The 26581-nt window shown below is 32.0% G+C and overlaps 1 protein-coding gene across 1 annotated transcript in view; it reads left to right on the forward strand.

The window, feature by feature from the left end:
* Nucleotides 1-1366: 1366 nt before the first annotated feature.
* The window catches only part of LOC130613834 (5-oxoprolinase-like), a 30038-nt gene continuing 4823 nt past the window's right edge, over nucleotides 1367-26581 (forward strand). Inside the window, exons 1-33 of the mRNA XM_057435182.1 lie at nucleotides 1367-1447; nucleotides 2547-2723; nucleotides 3405-3596; nucleotides 4071-4196; nucleotides 5928-5981; nucleotides 6107-6162; nucleotides 6793-6908; nucleotides 7589-7668; nucleotides 7809-7861; nucleotides 7991-8036; nucleotides 8438-8504; nucleotides 10220-10308; nucleotides 11056-11173; nucleotides 14020-14074; nucleotides 14203-14290; nucleotides 14482-14702; nucleotides 15073-15161; nucleotides 15249-15330; nucleotides 15546-15630; nucleotides 17029-17081; nucleotides 17551-17689; nucleotides 18102-18214; nucleotides 19052-19115; nucleotides 19527-19580; nucleotides 19884-19933; nucleotides 20953-20989; nucleotides 21851-21961; nucleotides 22962-23063; nucleotides 24244-24325; nucleotides 24504-24596; nucleotides 24875-24984; nucleotides 25582-25656; nucleotides 25828-25884. Of these exons, the coding sequence (XP_057291165.1) occupies nucleotides 2553-2723; nucleotides 3405-3596; nucleotides 4071-4196; nucleotides 5928-5981; nucleotides 6107-6162; nucleotides 6793-6908; nucleotides 7589-7668; nucleotides 7809-7861; nucleotides 7991-8036; nucleotides 8438-8504; nucleotides 10220-10308; nucleotides 11056-11173; nucleotides 14020-14074; nucleotides 14203-14290; nucleotides 14482-14702; nucleotides 15073-15161; nucleotides 15249-15330; nucleotides 15546-15630; nucleotides 17029-17081; nucleotides 17551-17689; nucleotides 18102-18214; nucleotides 19052-19115; nucleotides 19527-19580; nucleotides 19884-19933; nucleotides 20953-20989; nucleotides 21851-21961; nucleotides 22962-23063; nucleotides 24244-24325; nucleotides 24504-24596; nucleotides 24875-24984; nucleotides 25582-25656; nucleotides 25828-25884 (2928 nt within the window). The 5' untranslated portion in view covers nucleotides 1367-1447; nucleotides 2547-2552. The remainder of the gene's footprint in view (nucleotides 1448-2546; nucleotides 2724-3404; nucleotides 3597-4070; nucleotides 4197-5927; nucleotides 5982-6106; nucleotides 6163-6792; nucleotides 6909-7588; nucleotides 7669-7808; nucleotides 7862-7990; nucleotides 8037-8437; nucleotides 8505-10219; nucleotides 10309-11055; nucleotides 11174-14019; nucleotides 14075-14202; nucleotides 14291-14481; nucleotides 14703-15072; nucleotides 15162-15248; nucleotides 15331-15545; nucleotides 15631-17028; nucleotides 17082-17550; nucleotides 17690-18101; nucleotides 18215-19051; nucleotides 19116-19526; nucleotides 19581-19883; nucleotides 19934-20952; nucleotides 20990-21850; nucleotides 21962-22961; nucleotides 23064-24243; nucleotides 24326-24503; nucleotides 24597-24874; nucleotides 24985-25581; nucleotides 25657-25827; nucleotides 25885-26581) is intronic.

The following is a 26581-nucleotide window of genomic DNA, read 5'->3' on the forward strand; positions in this document are numbered from 1 at the left end:
ATAATTCATAAAAAGCGGTCTTTCACAATTCAGGGGGTAAAATTACCAAAATTTTTAAACATGAAATAAAATATCAGCCCTGGCCCACGTTTTATCTATTTTGGTCAGTTCGGCGCGCTCCAGGTAAATACGTCACACGCGACATATTATTTCAGCCTCGCTTTAGTGCCTATCATCCGCCATCCATATAAACAATCGAAGCGAGAGACCGCATGCTTTTTTTGTAAACAAGAATGAGATATTGTTCAGTTGGTGTTAGGAAAGAAAACAAATAATTATTTAATTATTTTATAGAAATTAGTTCCATATAAGAATTTTTTGTCAAAATTTTAGTTGATTTTTAATCGGACAGTACCTTTAAATATACAACAAAATTAGATTTGTGTCAATGATTGATAAAACCCGTCACAATGCTGGGGCGGCGGCGTGGAGTGAAGGCGGCAATACAAGCCCCAGGGGTGCAAAGTGGTTTTTGGTCAAATTTTAATTTCAGGCCACAGAGAATTTCTAAAATAAAAAGTTGTTAAGTTAAAAATTACTATTTTTGCACTTTAATAATGTGTTATTTTTTTAAAAAGTTCTCATTTATAAAACTCCTGCGGGGGGAGGGGTTGCACGCGGCGCGGGTTTTCTATAATGCAAGTTTTTCTTACTTACAGATAAATAATAACGGCAAACAAGAACATAGTAAATAAATAAAAACCCACAAACATTGACTCTTCATGTCGTATTGAAAAAAACATGCACTTTCATAAGATTTGTTGACTACAAAGCCGCGCCACTAGCGCTAAGCTTGACCGCTGGTAGGCCTTAGCAAGAATCCCTGGGGACGAAAAAATCCAGATAGATGTGCTTTTTTACATGGCTAGATTTAAATATATCAAGGGATATACCCTGTGTATTATTTATAGAGAGGGCATTATTATAGCTTAGATGGGGAGCCCTGGCGTAATTGATGCACCCTCGTTCCCAGGACTTGTTGATAGGCCTTTTTTATATTTGAACAGTCTAAATATAAAAGCCTACCAAGTTCCTGGGGCGAGGTTGTATTTAATGCTAATTTTGAACTACGCAGACACAGACATATTCCCCATTTTCCTCGCTTGGCGCTATGGTAACGTTCCCTGCCCATATTGAATTGCCACCAAAGGGAAATCTAACCTTGGTCTCCAAAAACTTTAAAGTGCTGGAGTTATAACCACTAGCGTTATATAACTACGAGAGTTCTCAACCTGGAGCAGCGGGGATTTCGTTACAGAGACGCCGGCGGTTTCGCGTGTTTATTACCTGATCCCCCCCCCCCCCCCGACGGAGCCGGCTTGATGCTGGGGTCAATTTTGCATTTTTTTATGAGGTCTCACATAGCGCCTCAGCCAAAAGCATATTCAAAACGTTCTATTTGAAAAACGAAAGTGGTAGGTTCCTCCGGGGTTTCTGTGGGAGACAGGTAACTGAATTATATTTGTTATTATAACATGCTTAAAATTTTTAATTATTTTCAACAAAATGGCACACATTTGAACTCAATTTATAGAAACATGTAAATTTTCAGGTTTGTAACTCATATACAGAGGCAGTGTTGTACTTAGTATATACTGAGTTTGACTCTGTAGTGTAGATAAGTTGCAAATGTTCACAAAGTTCCATATACATGCATGCACATCCTTCAAAGCATAGAAAACATATATAATTTATAGGTTTTTAGGAATATAAGATTGAAAGCGCAGTGGAATTAGTTTTCTCAATTATTACCTTCTCTGTTTAAAAGCAGACTACCAATTTTAGCATCAGTGTTTTTTTAACTTACACGATATCTTGTTGTCGATCTGTTGTGTATATTTCTTGCCTGTGCGTATGTCTATTGCTCTTGATGCAAAATTAAAACATTAGATTACACCCCAACTTGTCTATTAGTAGCCAAACTTTTAATGTTCTTTGGAGAAATGTCCATGCAAATCAACTGCAGTGAAACATTTTTTATTGCAGTTAAATAATATGAAATTTAAAAATTTTAAATTATAATAATTATATAGTATATAAAATTGCAACCCCCCTTTCACTATGCTTGAGTAATCTGACATTAAAAATTGTTAATCCTCTCTTTGTTTATAGTATTAATAATAATGACATTATTTGCAGAAATTGTTTATGAAGTAACTTGATCTGTATATAATGTGAGATTATTATATGTAGTAAGTAAATTGTGAAATGTACTGTAATTAGATAATACTACATAATAGACTTTAGTGTGTATGTTTACAGCAATCTGTTTATAGATATATCTCCACTTAAAATAAAATTCATAATGTGTTATTCTCTGTTACATTTTGTGCATGTGTAGACCCTGGTTTTTATTGTATATTGTATTTTTCATTCACAAAGGGTTATTTGGTTAGTATTTCGATTATATGTTAGCACAGTATTACACAGACCAGAAACTAACTTATGACCACCCCCACCTCAGCTGCTACTATAAAAGAAATTTGATAGAGACCTTTATATACCTTTTTTAATATTCATCACTGATTGCACGTTCTACTATTTAGCGATTTATGTTTGAAAAAAAAATGGATAAATTCAGATTCTCAATTGATCGTGGTGGTACATTCACAGATGTTTATGCAGAATGCCCTGGAGGTGATATCGAAGTAATGAAACTTCTTTCGGAAGATCCAGCCTATCCAGATGCTCCAACTGAGGCCATTAGAAGAATTATAGAAAAGGTAATTTACGCTTTTGGAAGGTGAAAGTTAGTTTTAAGGTCCAAAGACTTCAGGTATATGTCTCAAATTTATTCAGGTGTAGCAGGAATTTGTAAGTCACTTCAGTTTTTTTTTTGTTAATTGTGACAAGTGATAGTATATCTGTGTCCTCTTTGCAAAACAACCCAGCACTTCAGTCTGTGCAAATGTTGTGATAATGGGGGATTAAAATGCAGGGTTGTTAAAGTTTATATAACGTGTTTTTAGCACTTTTAGAATGCTTTGTTGTTGTATTGTTACAGCAAAGTGTATGTAAAAATAATTTTAAAATAAATTGTTACTTTAAAAGATTTTATATATATTCAAATTCTTTCAATTGAGCTATAGTTGCGCAACCCAGTTTTCCAGTTTTGTTGTTCTGTGCTCATTGTGACTTTGCCTGATAGACCTATGTAAATAATCTAAGTACTAAATTGTTTTACATAAATGTGACTGTAGATGCTTAAAGAAAAGTCCGTAAAATTAATGCATAAAGCTCAGATGCACCTCAATTTGACATCACTGTAGCATATCTTTTTTATGATTTTAACAACTTTAAAGAAATAACCGTTACAGTGCTGAATATCCAGATTTTTTGTAGAATTCCATCTGGTATAAATAAAGGCACATTTTTCTGACTTACTATTTTGTTTTTAAATTTAGAAAACTGGAAAAAATGTTTCACTGGGTAATCCTGTTCCAACTGATAAGATTGAATTTATAAGAATGGGTACAACAGTAGCTACAAATGCTTTGTTGGAAAGAAATGGTGAACCAATGGCATTGCTTATCACAAAAGGCTTTAAGGATTTGCTATACATTGGAAATCAGGCACGACCAAATATATTTGATCTAGTAAGTTGTGTGTAATTCACTTCATTACTTCAGGAGATTTCAAAAAACAAAATTTTTTGTGTATATATTGTGTTTTGATAGTTTTTGAACAAAACGTAACATTGTTGAAGATCCACATAACACATTGTTGCATTTTTAGAGCGAAATAGCCACTAGCTTCTCAATCTTTTTTTGCAAAACGTGGAAATAAGCTTCTTATAATGATTTTCTAATCGTTTGTGAGACATAACAGTAGCATAAAAGTTTTATACAATCATATTTGATGGTTTTAATTTTGCCATACAGTGTCAAGTATCTATAGTTATGCTCTTTTAAACAATTTAAGTCTGATTGCACGTGTCTTTGAACATTGATTGAATATTTGGACGGAATGGGTACTGCAGTCTAAGCAAAGTTTGAAAGAGATAATATTGCGAGTTAGTCAGAAAGTTGTATCTTAAAAATTATATTAAGACCCTGTTGTTTCTTTTATAGAAAATCATTTCACCAGATGTATTGTATGAAGATGTTGTTGAGGTTTCAGAGAGGTTGGTCATAAAGCAAGATGGTTGTCAATTAAAAAATCAACATAAACTTGTTTACAGTCAGGACAGGAAACAGGTATGTAGAATTGATTTGGAGTTCTTAAGAAAAATTTTTTAAGAGAGCTGAGACAATTTTATTGGGCTTTTCAAAAATGGTTAATAAATAGTAAACATCTACACAGGGTATTCAATGGCAGATTCAACCCCAATTGTATTTAATTGATATTTTAGAGAAATCCTAGACAACTTTTAAACATCAGCATTGAGTAAATTTTTCTCTCTGTGAGTGATATTTGACAACATGCAGCAATGTAAATCTACTAACACTAAAAAAGCTTTTGAAAAATGCTCCTGTAATGTTATACATAGCTAACACGAACTTAGATAAAATAGAAAGTGTGTAAAAGTTGCAAAATATGAGACTTTAAAAATTAAAATGATTTTTTAATGAGATAAAGACCTTGGTTCAAATTAGAAATATGAAGGCAGTTTGTAAAAATTTGCTGCCTGTAGAGAAGAAAACCTCTTTGCAGCTATGGTCCGGAGCACTTGTTATTAATCCCTTGTTAATGGTTGTTTTGTTGCAACAGTATAAATAGGTGACATCAAGGATTAGTGAAAAAATGTGACTCACAATTTTAACATTTTTTTCTACCGTTTGTTTGATTCTCTATCTTCAATAATTGCTTAAAATGTCTAACAAATAGGATATAAAATTTATTCTTTAATCACAAAAATGATATTTGATGTATTTTGATACCTTATTCATTTAAAACTTGTGATGCTTTGACCTTACTATCTAAAAAATAGTGGTTTCTCTTCAATTACTCATTTCTGAGTATATCATATATAATAAAATTTGCTGGAAATTTAAAATTGAAAGTTCCAAATACTCTGTGAAATGGGTTTAACCACTGAATCAATTTTCTACAATACAAGCCACAACAATCATTTGCTAGGAGAAAAAAATTACAAACAAGAGGAAAAATATGAGAAAAAATTTAACTGAGGCAACTTTATCTTTCTTTGTTCAAACTTTAAAATAATTGCCAAAATTTAAAACAAATTGATCATTTTTTGTTTTCTTGCTGTGACATTGGTATTTCATAATTCCAAAGTAACTTATGGAATTAGTGTACAGGCCTATCAATAAGAAAATAACACCCGAGCAATAAATTGCTCCCCCAATGTTACAATAATTTAAACTGGGTGAGCAATCTAAATAAATAGAATAAGTTTATAAACGCATATTTTATCACAAAGTCTATTTTATCTATTTTGGTTCTTTTTTACTGTAAATGAGAAGAAAGAAAACATTGTTTTCCATTGTGAGATAAATTGATATTGCTCAGCCAGAAAACCTTTTTTGGAATTGGGGGAGCAATTAATGGCTCCGCTTGTTTTTCATTTCTCAGAATTGGGCGAGTCTTTGCGTGAGCAAGAGCAATTGCTCTTCCCTTATTGATAGATAGATAGATAGATGTGCATATTTTACATGGCTAGCCTCACAAATATCGAGGGATATACCCTGTCTATTATTTCCAGGAGGGGCCATGGCTTAGATGGAGAGTCCTAGAGTATTTAATGCTCATTTTGAGCTACGCAGACCCAATTAGTAGGGCCCACGCTCTACTAGACAACTCCCGGCAACATCCAACGGCCCACACAGTGTGCCATCTCCCCAATTTCCCTCACATGGCTTGGGTTAACCCGGGGCTATGGTAACATTCACTCGCCCATGTTGAATCGCCGTCAAGAGGAATCGAGGCCTGAGTGTACTGTTACCTTATAAAAAATTTTTTTTTAGGTGTTAGAAGTGTGGGAGGAAGTTAACGAGGAGAAACTTATTAAAGATTTAAAAGTGAATTTTTATTTTTTCCTAATTTTTACTTCACAAATTTAAATAGGTATCAACAAATGTTTAACACTTTTAAACATTTGTTCTAAATATCACTTTGTATACCTTGTCATCTCCAATTTGTTTAGGTTGTCCTAGATAAAGGGATACAATGTTTAGCTGTAGTGTTGATGCATAGTCACATGTAATGTATATAGTTTGTATGATTTTATAATTTTATATATTAACTTGACAATGGGTTGCACTCTCAAAACTCCAAAGTTCTCCTCAAATTTAAACTTCTCATTTCCCACTCAAATTTGAACTAAAATTCAAAACTCCTAATAACTTCTCAAAAAGTAGATTTTTTACCAACTTTCTTAAATATTCTCAATTTTCGTTTTATGAATCTATATGGTTTGTCATGTTTTTGTTTTGAAATGCTACATGCACACAGCTATTAGTTTTGTTCTTTTCTCATGAAATCTCGAATTCTTTGAAAATAATATTTTTCTCAAATCTCCTCAATTTTTTTGTCAAAATACTTTCATCCAAAAAAAGTTGAAAATTCTCATCAAGAGTTCTCAAGTTAGAATCAATAAAAAAAGTTATGATAGTTACGATATGAAATTTTAAAAGTGTTTTGAAAAAATATCTAATGTAAGTCTGTAAACATGGTTGTTGTGTTTTTACCTTGTAACAAGGTTACTTCTTCCGTACCATTGAATATCAAATGGCAATGTCCTTAACAATAAAAGCAATAAGTCTCCAGGCCAGGCTGATGTTTGTACCTTGTGACAAGGCTAGGCTGTGAACATAAGTGGCTTACTTTTAGTTATGGGGGTCATGAGCAACAAGTGGGAAAAATTGCAAAATCCCTTGGTTTTAAACATGTTTCTTTATCATCTGAAGTTATGGCGATGGAGAAAATTGTTCCTCGTGGATATACAGGTATAATTTTGTTTATATTATTCAAAAAAGTTGAGGTTGAAAAAGTCACATACATTGTTTCATGGCGTCATGGTTTATTTACTATCCATTCTTACAGGTTAAATACCATAGCGGTTCAGTGCCTCTAAAATTCATGTTACCACTTGGCAATTGCTAACACAAATGCTGACGTGTTAACAAGGGAAGTAAATGGACAAATTTGACAAAATTAAAAAAAGGCAGTTGTTCTCCTGTTAGCATGACATTGTGAAATAACTTTACAAGAGGTCAGAAATAAAACATCAACACAACAGTTTTGTCTCACAGACACATTCATGACAAGAATTAACATAAATCAGATAAACTTAGGGAGTAAAAATAGCTAAAATCCCAGACATAAATTAAAACGACCTTTCAAAATATTATGTCTGAGATTGTAGCCAAGAAACACAATGAAGAAAGGTATGCTAAGTAAAAATTCATGTGAAAATTACTTTTTTCTTTTTTTACAACCCAAATGTAAATCCAAAGGCTGTATATGCCTGTGATTTATCACCTGTTTCTAAAGTAATGCTATCAGCAAGCATTATCCTCTATATAAACATGCCACAATTTATCACAATATGCATAGCAATGACACCAGTCAGCTCACATCAGATTTCACTCCCTGAAACATTAAATAATTTTGTTTGTGTATATAGCTTGTGCGGATGCATACCTGACTCCACATATCAAAACATATGTCGATGGTTTTTCAAAAGGATTTCATAACAAGCTTGAGGTGAATTGTAATTATAATTTGCTGGAATTTATTTACTTATTATTATTTTAAACATTAACTATTAGTGTCCACTGGTTGTGTTTCAGGAGAAATTTGTGGAAAAGAATTTATTTAAAATTATAGTTTTTATCTTTTTTTAGAACGTTCCAGTGTTGTTTATGCAATCAAACGGAGGCTTAACACCAGTTGAACAGTGAGAATCTTCCTTCTAAATATGATATAACATTGATATGATTTTACAGAGCTATTTGTCGATCCTAACCGTACAGCTCTACAAAAAACATAAACAACATTCATGCTCTGTCTCTTTTTTTTTTGTTAGATTCATTGGTAGTCGAGCAATATTGTCTGGTCCAGCTGGTGGAGTAGTAAGTACCTTTTGCTCTGGTTTAAATTACATTTGTAATTCGTGTAAAAAGTAACTCAACCATATATAATTTTGAGTGTTTTTCGAAGGTCAAATATTCGTATGGCTGAAACAATACAAATAACTGACTAACCTTGAAAAACGTTAAAAAAATATAACAGGTAGCTGCTTTTCAGATTTTTTATGATAACAGATGACAATTTTTACCATATTTTTTGCAAATATAAGTGTTTTACATTGAACTAACCTTCATAATTCTGTTTTTGTAGCATGTAATTGGGTTTACATCTTAGGCCGTTGAATGGACATGTCTTTATCAAGCTTGTGTTGTAGCATAAATAGGCTTATTGATGATAGTATCATTGGAAACCGAAGAGTTTATTCTGCATCTTTATGTGTTAGGTTGGATATGCTCTCACAACATATAACAAAGAAACGCACCAGCCTGTTATTGGATTTGATATGGGAGGTCAGATTTCATAAAAAAATACTTAACACTTATGTTAAATTTAAGAAAATAAAAAACTTAATCAGGTTAGCAATGTAAGTTAGATGAAAACCCTTAAAGGGATCCTGAGGTACTTTTACAAGTTGGACTCATCTGAAAGATATGCATGAGAAATGCTAAATGATATATTTACTTTTCATTAAAACTTCATGTAACTCTCTATACAGCTTTTTAAATATTTATATTTCTTGTCGTTCTTCTTCGTTAAAAATTTTCATTCTAGCTCTAGTCTTTTTTAGTGGCACGTGACCCTGTTACGTATTATTTTAGTACGGAAAAAAGTATTTGTTTTTCCAGAGCATAGTTCAGTCGCCTCCTACGGCAATGCATGAACAACAAACTCTTAGCAAAAAAAACAGTTAGTTTTGCGCTTCAACTGCATCATTAAAAACAGTTTGTCACCAATGTAGTTTGATTAAATCATTGCAGAAAACGCTAATATATATTTAATAAAATGCCATTTTTTCTGTGTTGAACTTTAATATTTACGCAATTAACTATTATTATTTTATTTCTTATTTTTCTTTGCTTTTCTCTGGTAAAAATAATATATTTTTTTTAGGAGGTAGCTAAAACATGTTTAAAAATTTAGAAGCTGCCACAGTATTCTAATATGTGTGAATATAGCCACAGCAGTTATTTGTCAACTTAAAAATGGCGAATTATGAGGGCTTCGTTGAACATTAGTGTATGATGTATGCTTTTAAAAGGTCTAATCATGGAGGTGCAGAGCAGGGTTGATGATAGACTGGATACATGTCCCTCTTTTATGCTCTTGTGCTTCGATGTCTGTCCTGCTTTTGTTGCCTTGCTTATTTTAGCGGACTATCGCAAAAGAGAAAAAATGATGAGTTTAGTTTACTAGACTACGTTGATGTTTGCACTACATATTGAAAGATTATCATGAAAACAAACTTTAATTAGACAGTAATTTCTGGTTCTTTCTGTATCGTGGAATGAATTAAAGTAGTATTCTTTTCTATTGATTTTTTAATATTTTTAATAAAAAACATATCAATTTACTGAGTAACTTAGGCAACTTCATCAAGGATCGTTGAGAACACGGTTAGCAATACTCACTTGAGCATCATACCCCACCTAGGTCGACAGGTTATAGATCAGTAATTTTTACAACCTGTTTGTTGAAATAAACTCTTTTCAATTTAAAACAAAAGAAATCATAGGCACACACCTGCTGCTAATATATTATTTTTTGTTTTATTGCTTAGATGGCTAGTATATCATGTTGAATTATTTTTTTAAAAAAAAAACAAATCATTCGTACAGAGTTCGATGTGAAAAGTACATTGAATTTATTTAACTTCGTTGCGACAGTATATTAATTGTTTTTGGCTATGAAAGTCATTAATAATAGCGAGTGAAAGTCATTAATTTGTGAGCGCTACTGAAAGACTACGTAATAGGTTCACAGAGCTAGTCTGAAATTTTAAACGAACAAGAAGATCGAAGCAGCCATCAAGGCAGGAAGAAAAACAAATATTTAAAAAACGATATCTGGGGTTACATGAACTTTTAACAAAAAGTGAATATGTCATTGGGATTTTCTTATGAAAATCTTTGAGGTAAGTCCAACTTGTAAAAGTACCTCGGGATCCCTTTAAACCGTGGAAGCCATGTCATTTTTAATATCTGTCGAGATCTTAATTTAAATTTAGGTACATCAACAGATGTTTCACGCTATTCTGGCAGCTATGAAGAAATTCTTGAGAATACCACCGCTGGTATTAGCATTCAAGCACCACAGGTAAACTATATGAACAGGATAATGATTTAAAAAAAAAATACAAAGTTAACCAATTTCTTGTATATAAAGATTCCACAGATTTTCGAAAATTAGCAAATTTTTTTTTTTTTGTATTTGAATATTGCATTAAAAATATGAATTTGCAAAGTACACGTTTTTTTAATTAGAAATAAATTTATTTCAGCTGTTTCGTTATAAGAAATTCTAAGAAAGGGGAGAATGATATTTTCTATTACCTGATTAGTGAGTTATCTCTATGCAAACATATTTAACATTAAAGCAAAAACATATATTTTAAACATATATTTATTTAGTTTGTGCAGGAAATAAGATTGTGCAAAATCAGATCAATGCCTATTCTCCTTACAACAACAAAGTTAGCTAGGAAACCGATGTGGAAACATTTAAAACTAAATAAATGTTTCAAATTTGGAACTGTCCCATTCCCTAGGTTTCTTATAATTTAAAAAAAAATGTGTAGGTGTCATTTAGTAACAAAATCTCAATTTACTTACAAAATAATTTTGATTGGAATAAATTTTTATGTTACTGAAACACTACTTTGTAATTGCCGCATATTACTTCACGAAATCACTATTTTAAAAAAAGAGATTTTTTCAACTTTATAACGAAACCGTTACTATTTTTAGGAGTTTGATTTACTTTCATTGTAATCAAATAATTTCATGTTACACTATGGAAAGTCTTTTCACATAAAGCATTCAATGTTTTTATTTCTATTTTTAGCTTGATATAAACACAGTGGCAGCTGGTGGTGGCTCGAGATTGTTTTTCAGATGTGGGCGGTATGATGTAGGACCAGAATCAGCTCGTGCACATCCTGGTCCAGTTTGTTACCGAAAAAGTAAACATTCTTTTAAACATGAGTTATTCTGTAACAAAAGTCTGGGCAAGAAGTGGTCAGGATTTAATGTAGAGGAATTCAGTTTAGATCTAAAAAGTCTAAGTCAGATTAAAAGAAGGTCATTTATATGCTCTGCATGAAAAATGAGAGGTTAAATCAAAAATAAAGGTGATGATAAATATACCTTATAAGGAATTTTATAGAACTATGCTAAAATCCCACCAGAATTTCCAAAATGCAAATTAAAAAAATTAAATTACTCTGAAGTTTCAGTGAAATTTCTTTTCTGTTACCATTCTATTTGTTCAAAATGACACAATCTGGCATAATGTGTTCAAGAGAATTTTAAAGCAAACAAATTAACGTTAAATCTTTATATCGCTGCAAAGAACAAAAGTAATGATGATAATTAACGATAAATAAAAAGTCCACTTTAGCGTTATAGTGTTAAAATAAGATAACACTATAGCGTTAATTATCATTACAAAATAGAGCTAATATTGCCTAATAACGCTATAGCTCTAACTCTTATTGAGCATGGTGATGGCTTGTCCACTGGCACAAATTGCCATTCACCATGTGCACCTTGCAGCTTGAAGGAATAAAGCAAGACACAAAGAGAACACTAGAAACTAAATTATCCAATATTTTGTAAATTCCTTTTGATTTTTTCAACATGAACAACTGCTAATATAACAACTTATTTTAACGTTAATTATTATTATTATTGTCTTAACGTGAATATCATTTCAACAAAATTTTATTAGCGCTATAGGGTTAAACACTAAATTTCACTAAGTGTTTGTTACCAATCACATATATTTGTTTTGGTAAATATTAGAAGAAAACATAGCTCTTCTTGCATTGTTACATTATTTTATTATTTTATTATTTTTTGGGCCTGCATAATCTAAATCCCACATTTTTTTAATTGTTTAACTTGGGAATTAAATTCTAACCATTAAGTAATTAAAATGTTACTTACTTTTTAAAGTTCAAATGAACTAGCAAGCTAAATTAGCTCAAGTCAGGCTAACAGTTAATTATGTAAAAATTAGTTAAATGTTTGCATTGTAGCTAATCCACCTTGAGTTCCGTAGCTTTTCTTAAATAAGTGAAGGAGCATGTGTTTGTAAAGCTAGGTCGGCACAAGGAACTTTGTTCATGTGTATGCAACAAGACTTATTGCATTCCATGCACCTGAAAATATTGTGTATGTAGCCACCATAAAAACCAACAAACATTTTTTACAATCAAGTAAAATTAGAATCACCTAACAGCTTTGTCGACCGAGAACGTGAATCTGGAAACGTATTAATAATAAGGTTCCTGGCAGGAAAACGTACCATCTAAAAGTTGACTGTCTTTAAATATCTATCTCTGAGAGGTAATAGGCCAAACAACTATGCTGTTATCACTATGCAGCAAGAGTTCACAGGTAATATTATGAATGAGGGTAAATACTCAACTTTTTTTTCAGCCTCTTACTTAAAGAAATCAAGAGTCATATGCTGAATGTAAACATTTTTAAATGATCATATGAGTGTTTTTGATTGTTTAATGAAGAATATGATGCAAAAATGTGTTGCAAGAACCTGCGCAGGGGGTGGTGACACAATGAACATTTCAAAAAATTGTTGTCATCACAAAATTTGTCCCTGCGACAACAGTTGTCCCTGTTACAAAATAGTGTAAAATTTATTGTCCCCAGGGACTTTTTGGTGTGTTGCAACAAATTGTGTAGTGATGGGACACAACGGGTCTTTTGCATGCATGCGCGAAGCATCAAGTTGCATTGTATGCGCATGGAAAAAATCATTTTTAAATGATCACATGAGTGTTTTTGATTGTTTAATGAAGAATATGGTGCAAAAATGTGTTGCAAGAACCTGCACAGGGTGGTGACACAATGAAAATTTCAAAAAATTGTTGTCAGCACAAAATTTTTCCCTGCGACAACAATTGCTACAAAATAGAATAAAATTTATTTTCCCCAGGGACTTTTTGGTGTGTTGCAACAAATTGTGTAGTGATGGGACACAACGGGTCTTTTGCATGCATGCGCGAAGCATCATGTTGCATTGTATGCGCATGGGAAAATCATTTTTAAATGATCATATGAGTGTTTTTGATTGTTTAATGAAGAATATGATGCAAAAATGTGTTGCAAGAACCTGCACAAGGTGGTGACAGAATGAACATTTCGAAAAATTGTTGTCAGCACAAAATTTTTCCCTACGACAACAGTTGTCCCTGCTACAAAATAGAATAACATTTATTGTTCCCAGGGACTTTTTGGTGTGTTGCAGCAAATTGTGTAGTAATGGGACACAATGGGTCTTTTGCATGCATGCGCGAAGCATCAAGTTGCATTGTATGCACATGGAAAAAATCCCTTGTGTCACCCTAACTTAAGTGTTCAGTGTGACTTCAACAAAAGATAACTCAAATTATATGATAAGTTAAATAAAGTGTAAGTTTTGTTACCAAGACAGGTGAACGCACTGAAACTTGAGTATAATTTTTGTAGCTAATCTATCAAAATCACACTTAGAATAGTTAAGCCGAGAATGATGATGATGATGATGAATAGTTAACACTTAGAATAGTTCTAATTAATAGTTATAATAGTGAATGTTATCAGTTAATTTATTATGCATATATTTAACTACGCAACTGTAACTATTTCTAACAAACATGATTTCGGCTATTTACTACAGTAATTCTATTTGACAAGTTATTATGTGTTCCGAACACAAGGTGTAATTTATCCTTGGTAAAATCCAAAAGCCTTGGTTTAAGTCTACATGATATATATTATGGTTTTAAAAAATATTATTTCATAGATGGATATTTAGCTGTTACAGATGCAAATCTAGTTCTTGGACGAATCTTACCAGAGTGCGTAATATAATATTTGTCAACTAATCCTAATAATGTGTTACATTGCTTGTTATCTACAAATTGAAAAATTGATTCATTAATATTATATTTTCATAATTTTCTCCATGTATGTTTTGTACTTTTAGATTCTTTCCAAATATTTTTGGACCCAATCAAAATCAACCATTAGACAGAGCAAGTTCCTATAAAGCATTTGAAAAATTATCTACTGAGGTACATTTTAACAAATATTTTTTCTACGTTGTTTCTATCTATTATAATTATTTTCTTTACCCTCTGTGTTAAAATTCCTGTTAAAGCGAGATCTATTTCTATCCTTTTTAACAGTTTTTTTCTAAAGTACTTTTTAAAATTATTTTACCGTCATCGTAATCTTTTAAAAACATTTTTGCTCTCAAATTTAGATTCATGCATTTGATCTTACCCACAACAAATCTGTCGAAGCTATTGCAATGGGTTTTATTGATATTGCGAATGAAGCAATGTGCAAACCTATTAGAGTTTTGACTGAAGCACGAGGATTTGATACATCAAAGCATGTGTTAGCGTGTTTCGGTGGTGCGGGAGGACAACACGCATGCGCAATAGCTAAAGCTTTAGGCATGTCAGATATATTTATTCACAAGTAAGCATTTTTTTATAAACATTTCATTACTGAACACAAAAAAATAAGATTTCGAATTATCACATTTAGTGATAATTCGAATACACATAGTGCTTGCCAAACCAAACCAAAAAGCTTCTGAAAGGGATAGAGAACAACAGTTGAAGAACTGAAAAGAAGTTTATTGTATTTGTGTCTTGAATCAATGAAATTTTAACACCATAAATGTCTTCTGACAATAAATCATTGAAGTTTTTATAACTATAAAGTTTTTGAGCTTTTCGATGAAACGACTTTAAATTCACCTTTTTTTCAAATGCAAATTTAGACCAATGGGGTTGTTGCCCAGTCATGGTATGCTTTAAATAATTTCTAAAAAAATTGCATTCAGGTATTCTGGTATTTTATCAGCTTATGGTATTGCACTGGCTGATGTTACTTGCGAAAAACAAGAATCCTCTGCGTTTGTTTATGAGAAAGGTTGTTACTTTTGTCATGTCGTAGACTCACAAGTTTGTGTTATGTGTTAATAAGTTTTGGATATTTTTATCTCCATTTTTTCTGTAGAGTTTTATGACGCCATTGCTGAAAGAATTGACAAGCTTACTGCAGATTGTGTGGAGGATTTAAAATCTCAAGGATTCGCAGAGTACTTCTTTATTCTTTGCCTAATCTTCTATAAAATATCCTTTTAAAAAATGCTTTTTGATAAATTTGTTTTTCGTCTGTTTTATTTTGTTGTTGTTGTTACTGTTGTTGTTGTTGTTTTTAAATCGTTTTATTATGACCGAGACTGACTTTAGGTTTTTTTGTTTGTTTAAAGATTACCATGAAATGCCAAAGCTAAGTTTGATATTTTTTTAGAGATCAAATATCTGTTGAACCACGATTAAATATGAAATATGTCGGCACCAGTGTTGCAATTCTTGTTTCAGATGAAAATCACAAGGTATTTCTCTTTTGAAAATAGCTGACCATCGTAAATAAAATATAGCTTTATGAAAGGAATAACTCGCAAATGCATGGGCATGTAAAAAGGTTATGTGTAAAGAGTGCTCAGAGGAGAGTGTGGTACCTGGGTATGTTATGGATTGCTTCAGAAGCGTAATATCCCTGTTATATATACCTCAATAACAGCTTTTGCATGGATGAAAAAATAAAGCTTGAAATAAAGATCAAATTAGAAAAAAATTAAAATTTTTGCTTTCAAAGCACCTTATACAGAGAATGTGCAAGAAATAATACATATTTTTCACTGCTTTTATTTTATCTTTATGTTATTGTTCTAGAAAACATAGTTATTCGTTAGTATGTGTTCAAATTTCTTTCTCAAAGGGATATTTCTTTCATACCTGAGATTTTTGCATAATAATGAAACCATTGTAGACTGTGCTTTGTTTTAAACAAATATGGCTGAACCAAAAGCAAAAATGCTAGGCTTTTTGCCTTTTTAGTGAAAAAGAAGAAGATAAAAGAAAGGAAATAAAGATATAATTGATGTAGTCTTGCCATTGGTTGCTGTATTACCTGACATTTTTCATTCGCTTTCAAATTTATTTTCAAATCTCAATTTTATCATTAAGTTTTGTCTGCATGCGACGTTGTCCTTTTTTTATGTTTTTTTTTAATTTATGTAAAATATTAAAAAAAATATTCAAAATGGTTTCTCACTAATAAAATAGTGCGCCAAAGAAATGGGTTGACAGTATTAAGTCTAATCATTAATTCTAAGTGCTCCAAGTAAATAGCTAGTCAAGGAATTTATCCAGATTCAACTCTGACTGCCCCAGAATATCAAAGAAATGGTAAATGGAGCATTCAGATTTGAATGTCGCTTCTGATAGAAATAACCCCTTCTACCCTAAGGTTTTTTTCTATTAAATTTGGTGTTTAAGGTGCTATAGTCTCTTCCCTGAATTTGCATGTACGACCTAAAATCGTTGCCAAAAGTAGTTGAGACAAATCCAAAAACTGACCATTAGTGGCAAAAAAGGCAATAAATATAGAATTACGATCCTTTTTATTCCCTTTTCCTTTTACACAATGTTGAAGAGTCATATGAGCAAACTTCTATCTTAAAAACCTGAGTGCAACATTGTAAGGAGGGTGCGGGGGTGATTGTGGAAATAATTCGAAATTTAAAAAAATGTCTCAACACTTTTGGCAACGATTGTAGCAGATGCTTTTGTGGTTGAGTACAGAGAAGGGAAAGCTAAAAAATACACAACAAAGGTGTCTACATGGATGAATGCTCCTTAAAGAGGTATATAAGGAGGGGAGGGGGATTTAGATTTTCAAATATATTTTTTTTTCAAATATATTTTCAAATATATGTATTTGCATGTAGGTTTCCGAAGATGGTTTTAAGTATGGCGATTTTCAACAAGCATTCCTTCAAAGGTATATGCTTTACTTTTTTTTACATTACCAAAAGGTGTATATCAATATTGAATTTGTGTTCAATCTAAGTTTGTCTTTAGACCTTACTCATGAGAAATTTGAAATGAAATTGAGATGGGCATTTTGTAATCTTTCGAGCTGAGCTTTATTTTGTATCTTCTGTACAACACTGATCTCTCCAGTATTTCTATGTTGCAAAGAAACCAAGACAATCACTTTTATAAACATTATGTACTGCCACTGTCTTTCTACATGTGGCAGCGCAACAAATTATATATTTTTTCCAGTTGTCTATTTCAAATAAAATGGACCATAAAAATTGTTTTAAAATTTGCCATGATAAACTTACGACTATGAACTGCTAAGAATTTATGTTTGAATTTTTAGATGTATTATTGTTAAATCATTGTTATAGTTTATTTGTGCTGGTTGAAATCTTCTGATGATTGAATAGCATATATCCTACTAGGTATAAAAGGGAATTTGGATTTGTTATTGAAGACAGGTCCATTATAATTGATGACATTATTGTTCGAGCCTCTGCAATGTCTAAAGTTCCATTAATTAAAGAAGCACCACAAGCGACTGAGCCACCTCATGTAGAGAAGGTATTCTTTTTGATGTTAGTTATTTTTTCACGATACTAATCCTGGTAAAAATCTCTTTGTTAGAAAAAAATATTTAAAGTTTTATCCTGTCAAGTAAGAACCCTGAACACCCCAGATAGAAATCCCAAGTTTAAATAAAGGCCTGGGTGCATGCTTGCCTTTTGAAGTAATACAAAAAAATTGTAAGAAAAAGTCCTAAAAGGAAATTCTGACACAGTTTCATTTTGGGACTTGAGTATTCAATTTTTAACATTATCTTGATTAACACGCAGTCTGGAACATTGAAAAAAAAATGTGGACACATAACGCATTACTTTATCTGGAAATCTTTTATTGAGAGACATGTTTCCTGCTTGTGGTCTGTTCTTTTTTACTTTTTTCATATGTAGCATATTTCACTTTTTGTTTCCAGGTTACACAGTGCTACTTTGACGATGCATATTTACAAACAAAAGTATATTTTTTGAACAAATTGATGGCTGGACATGTAGTTGAAGGGCCTTCCATAATCATTGATCAGAACAGGTAAATTGTGTTGTTGTTGTTGTTGTTGTTTTTGTGTTAGTTTGAAACTGGGAGTTTTGATGATGTTACATAACACACAAGACCCTTAATGTCTGTTTATAGTTTAACATGTAGATCATTTTAATCTTAACAATTAAAAAATACAGCTGATACAGTTGAAAAATCAATTGACGTAAGATATATGCCAACCTCAAACCCCATACAGCCAAACTTATGCATGCAATACATAGGGAATTAAAAGTGTCAATTTGTACAGTTATGAGGAATTAGGAAGTAATAATCCATTTGATTCAAAGAAATATTTTTTCCTTTTTTCTTGGATTTATTGTACTTACTATAAAGAAATAGAACAGTAGAAGTGGGGTATAAGGATTACTCCTTATATGTCCTTACTGAGATTGGAATAAAAAGTATAAATGGAATATTGTCTGTCACTATTGTGTTGCACTTGTGAACATTTTCCGTGTTTTTTTTTTTACATTCAATGCTAACACATTTAAACTTTAAACAAAGTTAGAGTTGTTGCAGGCAATACCGGAGAATAATTACCACCTATGACATGAGCTCTAACTAATCACATTTTGTAATTTTTTAAAAATATAAATATAGCCTTCTTACTCGGGTAATAAAGATAAATTTTCATGGGATAAAGTACAGTATGCTCTCCATCTGCAAGAAAAGTGTCGTGCAACAGGAACATGAAAACATGAAAACGGACGTCCCTGGTGATTTTCCCACGGGTAACAACTAGTAAAGATATTATTTGCTATTAGGTAAAGTACAGAATGTTGGATATTTGCAGGTTTGACTGAATTCTAACTGTTTTTATTTTGTTAGTACAATCCTTGTTGAACCAGGCTGTGTAGCTAGCATAACAAAACACGGAGATGTCAGAATTAAGGTAACACCTTTTAAAATATTGTGCTAAGAGAAACCTAACCTAAAAATAAATTGATTTGCATCATGTGTAGAGTATCAATGCACTCATTTTATTTGACGTTTAACATTTCTGCACGTAAACATTATCATTAGTTGTAAATTCCACTGACCAGATGTGTGTGACCTGGTTTCTATTATCAAATAATTGATGTAAGATCAAGAAAATCAACTGAGCATTTTGTGGATTTTTTTGTTTCTTATTTTTTTAAAAATGGCTCTTTTTATTTATATTGTGTTTAGTTGCAAAGTTCTTTATTACAAGCTTTATTTTCATTTTTTATTTTAAAAGATTTTACGTGGATAAGATAATTATACTTGCGGGAAATTTTTTTATGTAAATGTTTTTACTAGGCATTTAAAATTTATTTCTCAGGTTACATCAGGAAACACTCACAAGATTATTGGAACAAACCTTGACAGAATACAGGTTAGAATTATATCTTTGCAAAGTGATTAGATTATGTTGTGCTCAACCAAGGTACATCTTCTTTTGACTATTTGCTATTCTTTGACTTTACCTGTGGAGTATTATGTGTAAGATGTCTACCTATCTGTAGTTAGTCAGTGGATGTACAAACAGACTAAAAATACTATGTACATATAAAAATGGAGCTAAAACATGGCTTCCCCTGGTAACTTGTGGTTTAAGCTGATCACACCGATCACTTCACTACCGATGCTGATTTATTGCAACACCTTATTATTATTTCTTGCTTTGTTTACATTCTAGCTCTCCATCTTTTCGCATCGCTTTATGAGTACTGCTGAACAAATGGGAAGGTCAGTTGAGAACAATATATCCAAAAATTTTTGTCATGAAAAGAAGAAATTAGTCTGTGTGTTGAATGCGACAGGTGTACATAGCAACCAGGGAGGCCTGAAAATTCATAATTTTTTTTTTCTCAAAAATTTAACGCACTGTCTGATGTAGCTTCATTTAGTCATATTATGTAGATTAAAAATAAAAATTTTCAAGTTTATATAAACTTTTCGAGATTGTCATTGTTTGCGGGGTATGGGGTAATGGCAGAGATACAATAGTATTTGCTATGACGATTTCCCTGAAATATATGCAAATGATGGAAATTTTGTTGTTTTAACAAATTGACAACTTTGGAATGTGTTTTTCGTTAAAGTTCTATTTGGAAAAGTAGAGGTATAGCTATTATCTTGAAATCTTGTGATAAATTAATTTCATTTAATCTTAAAAATTGAAAAAAAAATCAAACCAAAATTGGTCAATTTATATTACACTTTTGTCATAACTCTGCTATTACTAGGGGTATTCTGCATATGTTTTAACAAACATAGCCAGGAGACCTTGCATAGTTTTTGTTACCACAAATCAGAATAGTTAAGGTGGAAAAAATAACGCTGGGTGACGATTTTTCTGCGGTCAGAATTCTGACCGCACTTTTTCATGCGTCCAAGCTTTCGTTTGAGAGAAACTGGGTCAGATATCCTCGAAGAAAGCTTATTTAACTAGGCTAGTACAAACACCACTTTAAAGAAGCACAAGAATATAAATGAATATGTGGGGAGATGTACCAAATTTTTGTACGGAAGATATACCAAACTCTGATTAACCAGGCTTATTCAGCTTCATTCAGCTTTCTTTTTTTTCAACCTCCCGATAACTTTCGTTAAGTAGTTGGTTAAGTAGTGCAATTTTTTTTTAAAAAAATGTCTCTACTCAACCTTTTTCTAAGGTAAACACTCCTAGGTAAAAAATGTAAACATTAAGTTTAGTTAGATAAAATGTATTTTTTACTCTACTTAATGTAACCTTCTATTTTTAGGGTGCTGCAAAGAACTTCATTGTCCACAAACATCAAGGTTTGTTGTTGTTGTTGTTGCTGTTATAGTTGTTGTTGTTGTTGTTGTTGTTGTTGTTCCGTGAACTTTTTCAAGTTGTATATATACTGTAAAAGCAGAGTCTCAAGTGCTGAGAAATTAACATATGTCAAGGCTACAATCATAGTCAAAACCTTATAAAATTCTACACAATATTGACCCCCTTCCCCCTTGCTGCAAAGTTGATTTTGAAATTGCTTATCTCAACTTTGTACATGAAGGAAGAGGAAAAGGTAGATTTAACAGAAAATCCCAAAAGTTTTGTCCATGATTGTAAATTCGGGATTTTGAAACAGTCTTGCTGCAACTCTACAATGTTATACTTTTAAAAAAACAACTTAAGCAGTGGTAACTTAACTGGTAGAGTATTTTGCTCAGAAACCAGGACTCCTGATCTTACTCATAACAGTTGAAAACAGTCACATGTACGTACTGCTGCTAAGGCGATTCACCTGATAATATGGGTACAACCGCGTTTCAAGTACAACAATGGTCGATTGGAGAGAATTTACTATAAATCGAATTAGGAAAAATGTTTTCCCTCTCCTGGTCCATCCCCTGTAGTGTGACTTCATAATGTGGTGGCTAAGACCTTGGCAAAAGGTACAATTTGTGATTAGCTCATTAAGATATTAGACTACGGGAAATAGTCCTTACTGCTTATAAAAGGAAAATAAAAATGCAATGTTACTTTAAAAGCTTTTTTTCTTCTCACCGTTATCTTGTTTTGATTAGGAGGAGAATCATCAATGCATCTGATGAAAAAATTTTTTAATAATCTTTAGACATTAGCAATAAATAATACGTTAAGTTTTTTTATCAATTGAACTTATCTTTTACTAGGAGCGCTTGGATTTTTCATGCGCCATGTTTGGGCCAGACGGAGGTCTGGTAGCTAATGCACCTCACATACCTGTTCATCTTGGAGCCATGCAAGAAACTATCAAGTACCAGGTATACAACCTAATTTCGGGAATTTTACTTTTACTTCCCATATTTTTGTTTATGGACACTGCTGACATTTCGTGACGGTTGTTTTGATTTCTAGTAATGGCGGAAATTTTATTGCAGAAGCTAAACAAATTATAATCTTGCATGTTAATATATTCCTTAAATAAGCATCTTGCATGTCCATATATTCCTTAAATAAGCATCTTGCATGTTAATATATTCCTTAAATAAGTATCTTGCATGTTCATATATTCCTTAAATAAGCATCTTGCATGTTAATATATTCCTTAAATAAGCATCTTGCATGTTGATATATTCCTTAAATAAGCATCTTGCATGTTGATATATTCCTTAAATAAGTATTAAACAGACTTCATTATTTCCAGAGCTTTAGAAGGTTGTGAAATGTAAGGCTATATTATGGTAAGCTTGTGGATATATGTATATAAGAAAATAAAAAGTTTGGTGGAGGGAGTATACATGACTTCACAGGAATTGAATAAAAGTTTTAAGTTAGGTACATCGTTTTTTGGAACGGATTGGAGAGACCGAAGCCCTGAATAATAGCGTTCGAAGGATATGTCTTGCTACTGTTCTGGCAAAAGCTGCCTCGCAGTTGGATCACTATAACTAGGAAAAGTGCTGCACATAAATGAGAGAGGATGAATTGTGCCGATGGTACCAAACATGAACCGTTCAGGCCTTTTCCAGAGACACCAAAGCCGATTATTTGTAGACTTAAAATAGGGGTCTTTTCAAAAAACGGGTCCTTTTAAGGGCTAAAGTTGAGAAGGCATTTAAAAAAAATTCAATTAGATGAAGGCTTCAATGGCCTGTTTAACTTGATTGCACCTTTCATTTAAAAAAAGAGAATTTTTTTTTGAATTAGTATATGTCTATATTTTATTTCCACATTTGTTTAAAAAGTGCTTCCATTAGCTGGTAGTATACTTTGTTCATCCTAATGAACTTCGCGTTGTTCCTGATTTTTTTTTACCTTTAGATCGAACAGCTAGGAGATTCCCTGAAGGAAGGGGAAGTGATACTAAGCAACCATCCATCTGCTGGTGGGAGTCATCTACCTGATCTGACTGTGATAACTCCAGTATGTTTATTCTTTTCTGCTAAAGGTTTTCAATGCTGAAAATAAATCTGTTTGATTCTCGTATAAATGTTTGCATAAAGAAATTACGTGTTTTCCTGTAATAAGATTTTGTTTTACATGTGTTTTTAATAAGCAAGTGATAAATTCAAATTCTGGCTGGGATATGCTTACCGTAAATGACAAATCAAGCGCCCTGTGCTCATTCGGATCGGCACAAAAAAACAACGATATTTACTATGACTATGAAATCCTCAAAATGGACGAAAACAACGACGATGAAGATGTAGATAAAAATATTAAAATTTCATAAAAGATAGATTATTACTAATATTTCTTTATTTTTTGTTTATATCTCTATTTTTTATTCATAAAAGTTATGAGAATGAAGTTTTGAAAATTTGCTTTCTAAAAATAAATAAATAAATAAATAAATAAATAAGCGCCCCTGTTGAATTAACCGCCCCTGCCCAATAAGCGCCCCCTTTTAAGATGAAATTTTTAAATAAGCGCCCGGGCGTCTAATCCGTTATTACGGTATGCGAAAACACAAAATCGGGCTTAGTATGCTTGTATTATGCTTATTGCAAAAACAAACAAATTAACAACAAACTTAAACTTTGATTTATATTTTATGAGCTAATGGATAAGATGAAATGTTCCTGTTTTTACTGTTAAAAGAACCACGATAAAACTAAAGGGATAAACACACAAGACAAGTTTAAATATTATTGTGTAAGAAATAAAAGAAGAAAATAACACAAGAAAATCACACATGGGAAGGATTCACCCAGGGTGGGCAATGTGTTTAGCATACCATAAAAACTCACCCATTTTGTGCGTAGATATCCTTATAAGCTTTATGCTTATAAAAAAAATGTATACAACTATGTCCAAAATTAGGAATACTTTTAAAATATTTCCCAGACTCAATAAATATTCAGGAAAAATTGAAATAGAAGGGAGATGCTGAAAAACGTATCGCCTTTAGAAAGTGTTAATTACTATATATGTTAACGCCATTAATTTGTCATACTCGACATGCAATTTACCTTGTCATTTTTAAAAGGACCAAATGACTGGAATTTTGTGAATAAAGTAGAAAGTTCAATTTTACTGATATTTTACCTAAACACGTTTTTCCGTGCATTTTTTTGAAGTGTTATCGTTCTACTTTTTATAGGTGTTTTATCCAGGAAATGAGAAACCAGTCTTCTTTGTTGCTTCTAGAGGGCATCATGCTGATATTGGTGGCATCACTCCAGGTAGATTTATTGTTGTTTTTGTTGTTGTCGTCGTTGTTATTGTTGTTCTTGTTGTTGTTGTTGTTGTTATAGTTGTTTTTGTTGTTGTTGTTGAGTTGGAAACAACATTTGATTTTAAAACCAAACTAGTTTTTGAGTTGGGCAGCATTGTTGTTCACGTGCAATTTTTTTCTTTCAGGTTCAATGCCACCTAATTCAAAAACTATATTTGAAGAAGGAGCAGTGTTTAAAAGTTTTAAACTCGTAAAAAATGAAACATTTCAAGAAGAAGGTAATGTCTTTATTTTTTCATTAATTCATTTATTTATTCTCTTATTGATCTTATTAATTTATTTTTAAATTTACTTATCAGATTACTTGTCAACTCATTCATTCATTCATTCATTCATTCATTGTTTTACTCGTTCATTAAGTTATTTATTGTTTCATTCTTTCGTTCATTCATTCATTGTTTAATTTTTCAATTTATTCACCCACTCACTCATCCTTTTATTGATCAATTTACTTCTCACTCTCAATATCTCTCTTTTGTTGTTCTTTCATGTATAGCTGTCACAGCTGAATTGATGGCTCCAAGTCAGTACCCCAACTGTTCTGGTACGAGAAATCTCAAAGATAACATTTCTGATTTGAAGGCACAAATTGCTGCCAATAACAAGGTGCGTAAGTCTGTTTCGTTTTTACAATTGTCTCGTAAAATGCATTGCATTGGTGTACGTAAGGCTGTTTCGTTTTTACAGTGGTCTCGTAAAATGCATTGCATTGGTGTACGTAAGTCTGTTTCGTTTTTATAATTGTCTCGTAAAATGCATTGCATTGGTGTACGTAAGGCTGTTTCGTTTTTACAGTGGTCTCGTAAAATGCATTGCACTGGTCGTAAATTAGAACTATAGTGAACACATCAGTACAGTTCCTACACATTTTCCATCATTACTAATGAAATTTTTTAATCAACGGAAATCACTGTCTGTTTTTGTGGGAATTATCTGGTGGAGGGTAAATTTGTTTATAGAACTATCAAAACTCGTTAATTTACCGGAGAAAGCCATATTTTTATAAATTTTCCTTGTATGTCTACATTTACTTATCCAAATTTATCATTTCTTTGTGATTTGTGAAAGTTATATTTTAGAATACCACCTGCACAGAAATTATGTCCCCATCTAAGCTCCTTTTCACCAGCAGAGTTCTTTTCAGTTGACGTAGAATTCTCCATAATAAATATAATTTATTTATTTATGTATTTGTTTTTGCAGGGTATTCATCTTATTAAAAAACTTATCGATGAGTATGGACTTGAAATAGTGCAAGCGTACATGAGTTATATACAGGTGAGTCAAGAAGACAAGCACTATACACAGTTATGTCTGCTGACGTTCAACACAAATTATTTGTCTACCAGTAGTCAACATGAATACCGTTGTTTGAAACTTTTCCACTTTTTGTGTCTCTCATCTTCACAGCACGAGCAGAATTGATAAACTAATTAAACTTTTGTTTAGAAAAATGCCGAGGATGTCGTTCGCGGTATGTTGAAGGTGTTTGGGAGCGAAACTAAGGTGGGCTTGTTTAATTTTCAATTGTTTATGTTATATATATCACTAATCAGAGTTCCTTTTAGAGTTCATATCAGCATGAAATTTATACAAACGTGACTTGAACTATTCAGGCCGGACTTTTTAGGTCTCTGAAAAGCCACGGGTGGGTAATTTTTGTTGTCATCATGACAATATATGACGTCACGTCACAACAAAAGATTTTTGACTGTCCTAAAATTTCTCTAAAATTAATAAAAAGGGAGCAAATTTTAACCTGTTAAACGGTACAGCTTAGAAGTTATTATTGGGCCTGAATAGAGTTAAACCTCACCCTCCAAAGCTTACCCAACAGTTTTCAAACATTTAAATGATGCGGTGTTTGTTAGAATATACGTTTTTTACGTGCAGCGTTTCTGTTTCGAAAATGTCAAGTTCTCAAGAGTTTTTTGACACGTCACATTATGGCGATAGAACGAAGAGTTAAAATTAAAAAAAAAAAAAAAATTATCTTAATTCATCTTGTTTTTAAAATGAACACCGCCCACATAAACGCTGTCCTTTGAAGTTTAATCTGGTAATGAAAACTGCAGCACTTATTAGGTAAAATACAGCATGCTTCGGACTCCCAATCCAAAACGTAATGGAAGAGAATAAACATTCTGAGATTCGGTTTATAAGTAGTTTTATTTATTTTGGCGTCAACAGAATGTTAATTTTT

The sequence above is a fragment of the Hydractinia symbiolongicarpus genome, chromosome 11 (genome assembly GCF_029227915.1).
Source record: "Hydractinia symbiolongicarpus strain clone_291-10 chromosome 11, HSymV2.1, whole genome shotgun sequence".
NCBI classification, from domain to species: domain Eukaryota; kingdom Metazoa; phylum Cnidaria; class Hydrozoa; order Anthoathecata; family Hydractiniidae; genus Hydractinia; species Hydractinia symbiolongicarpus.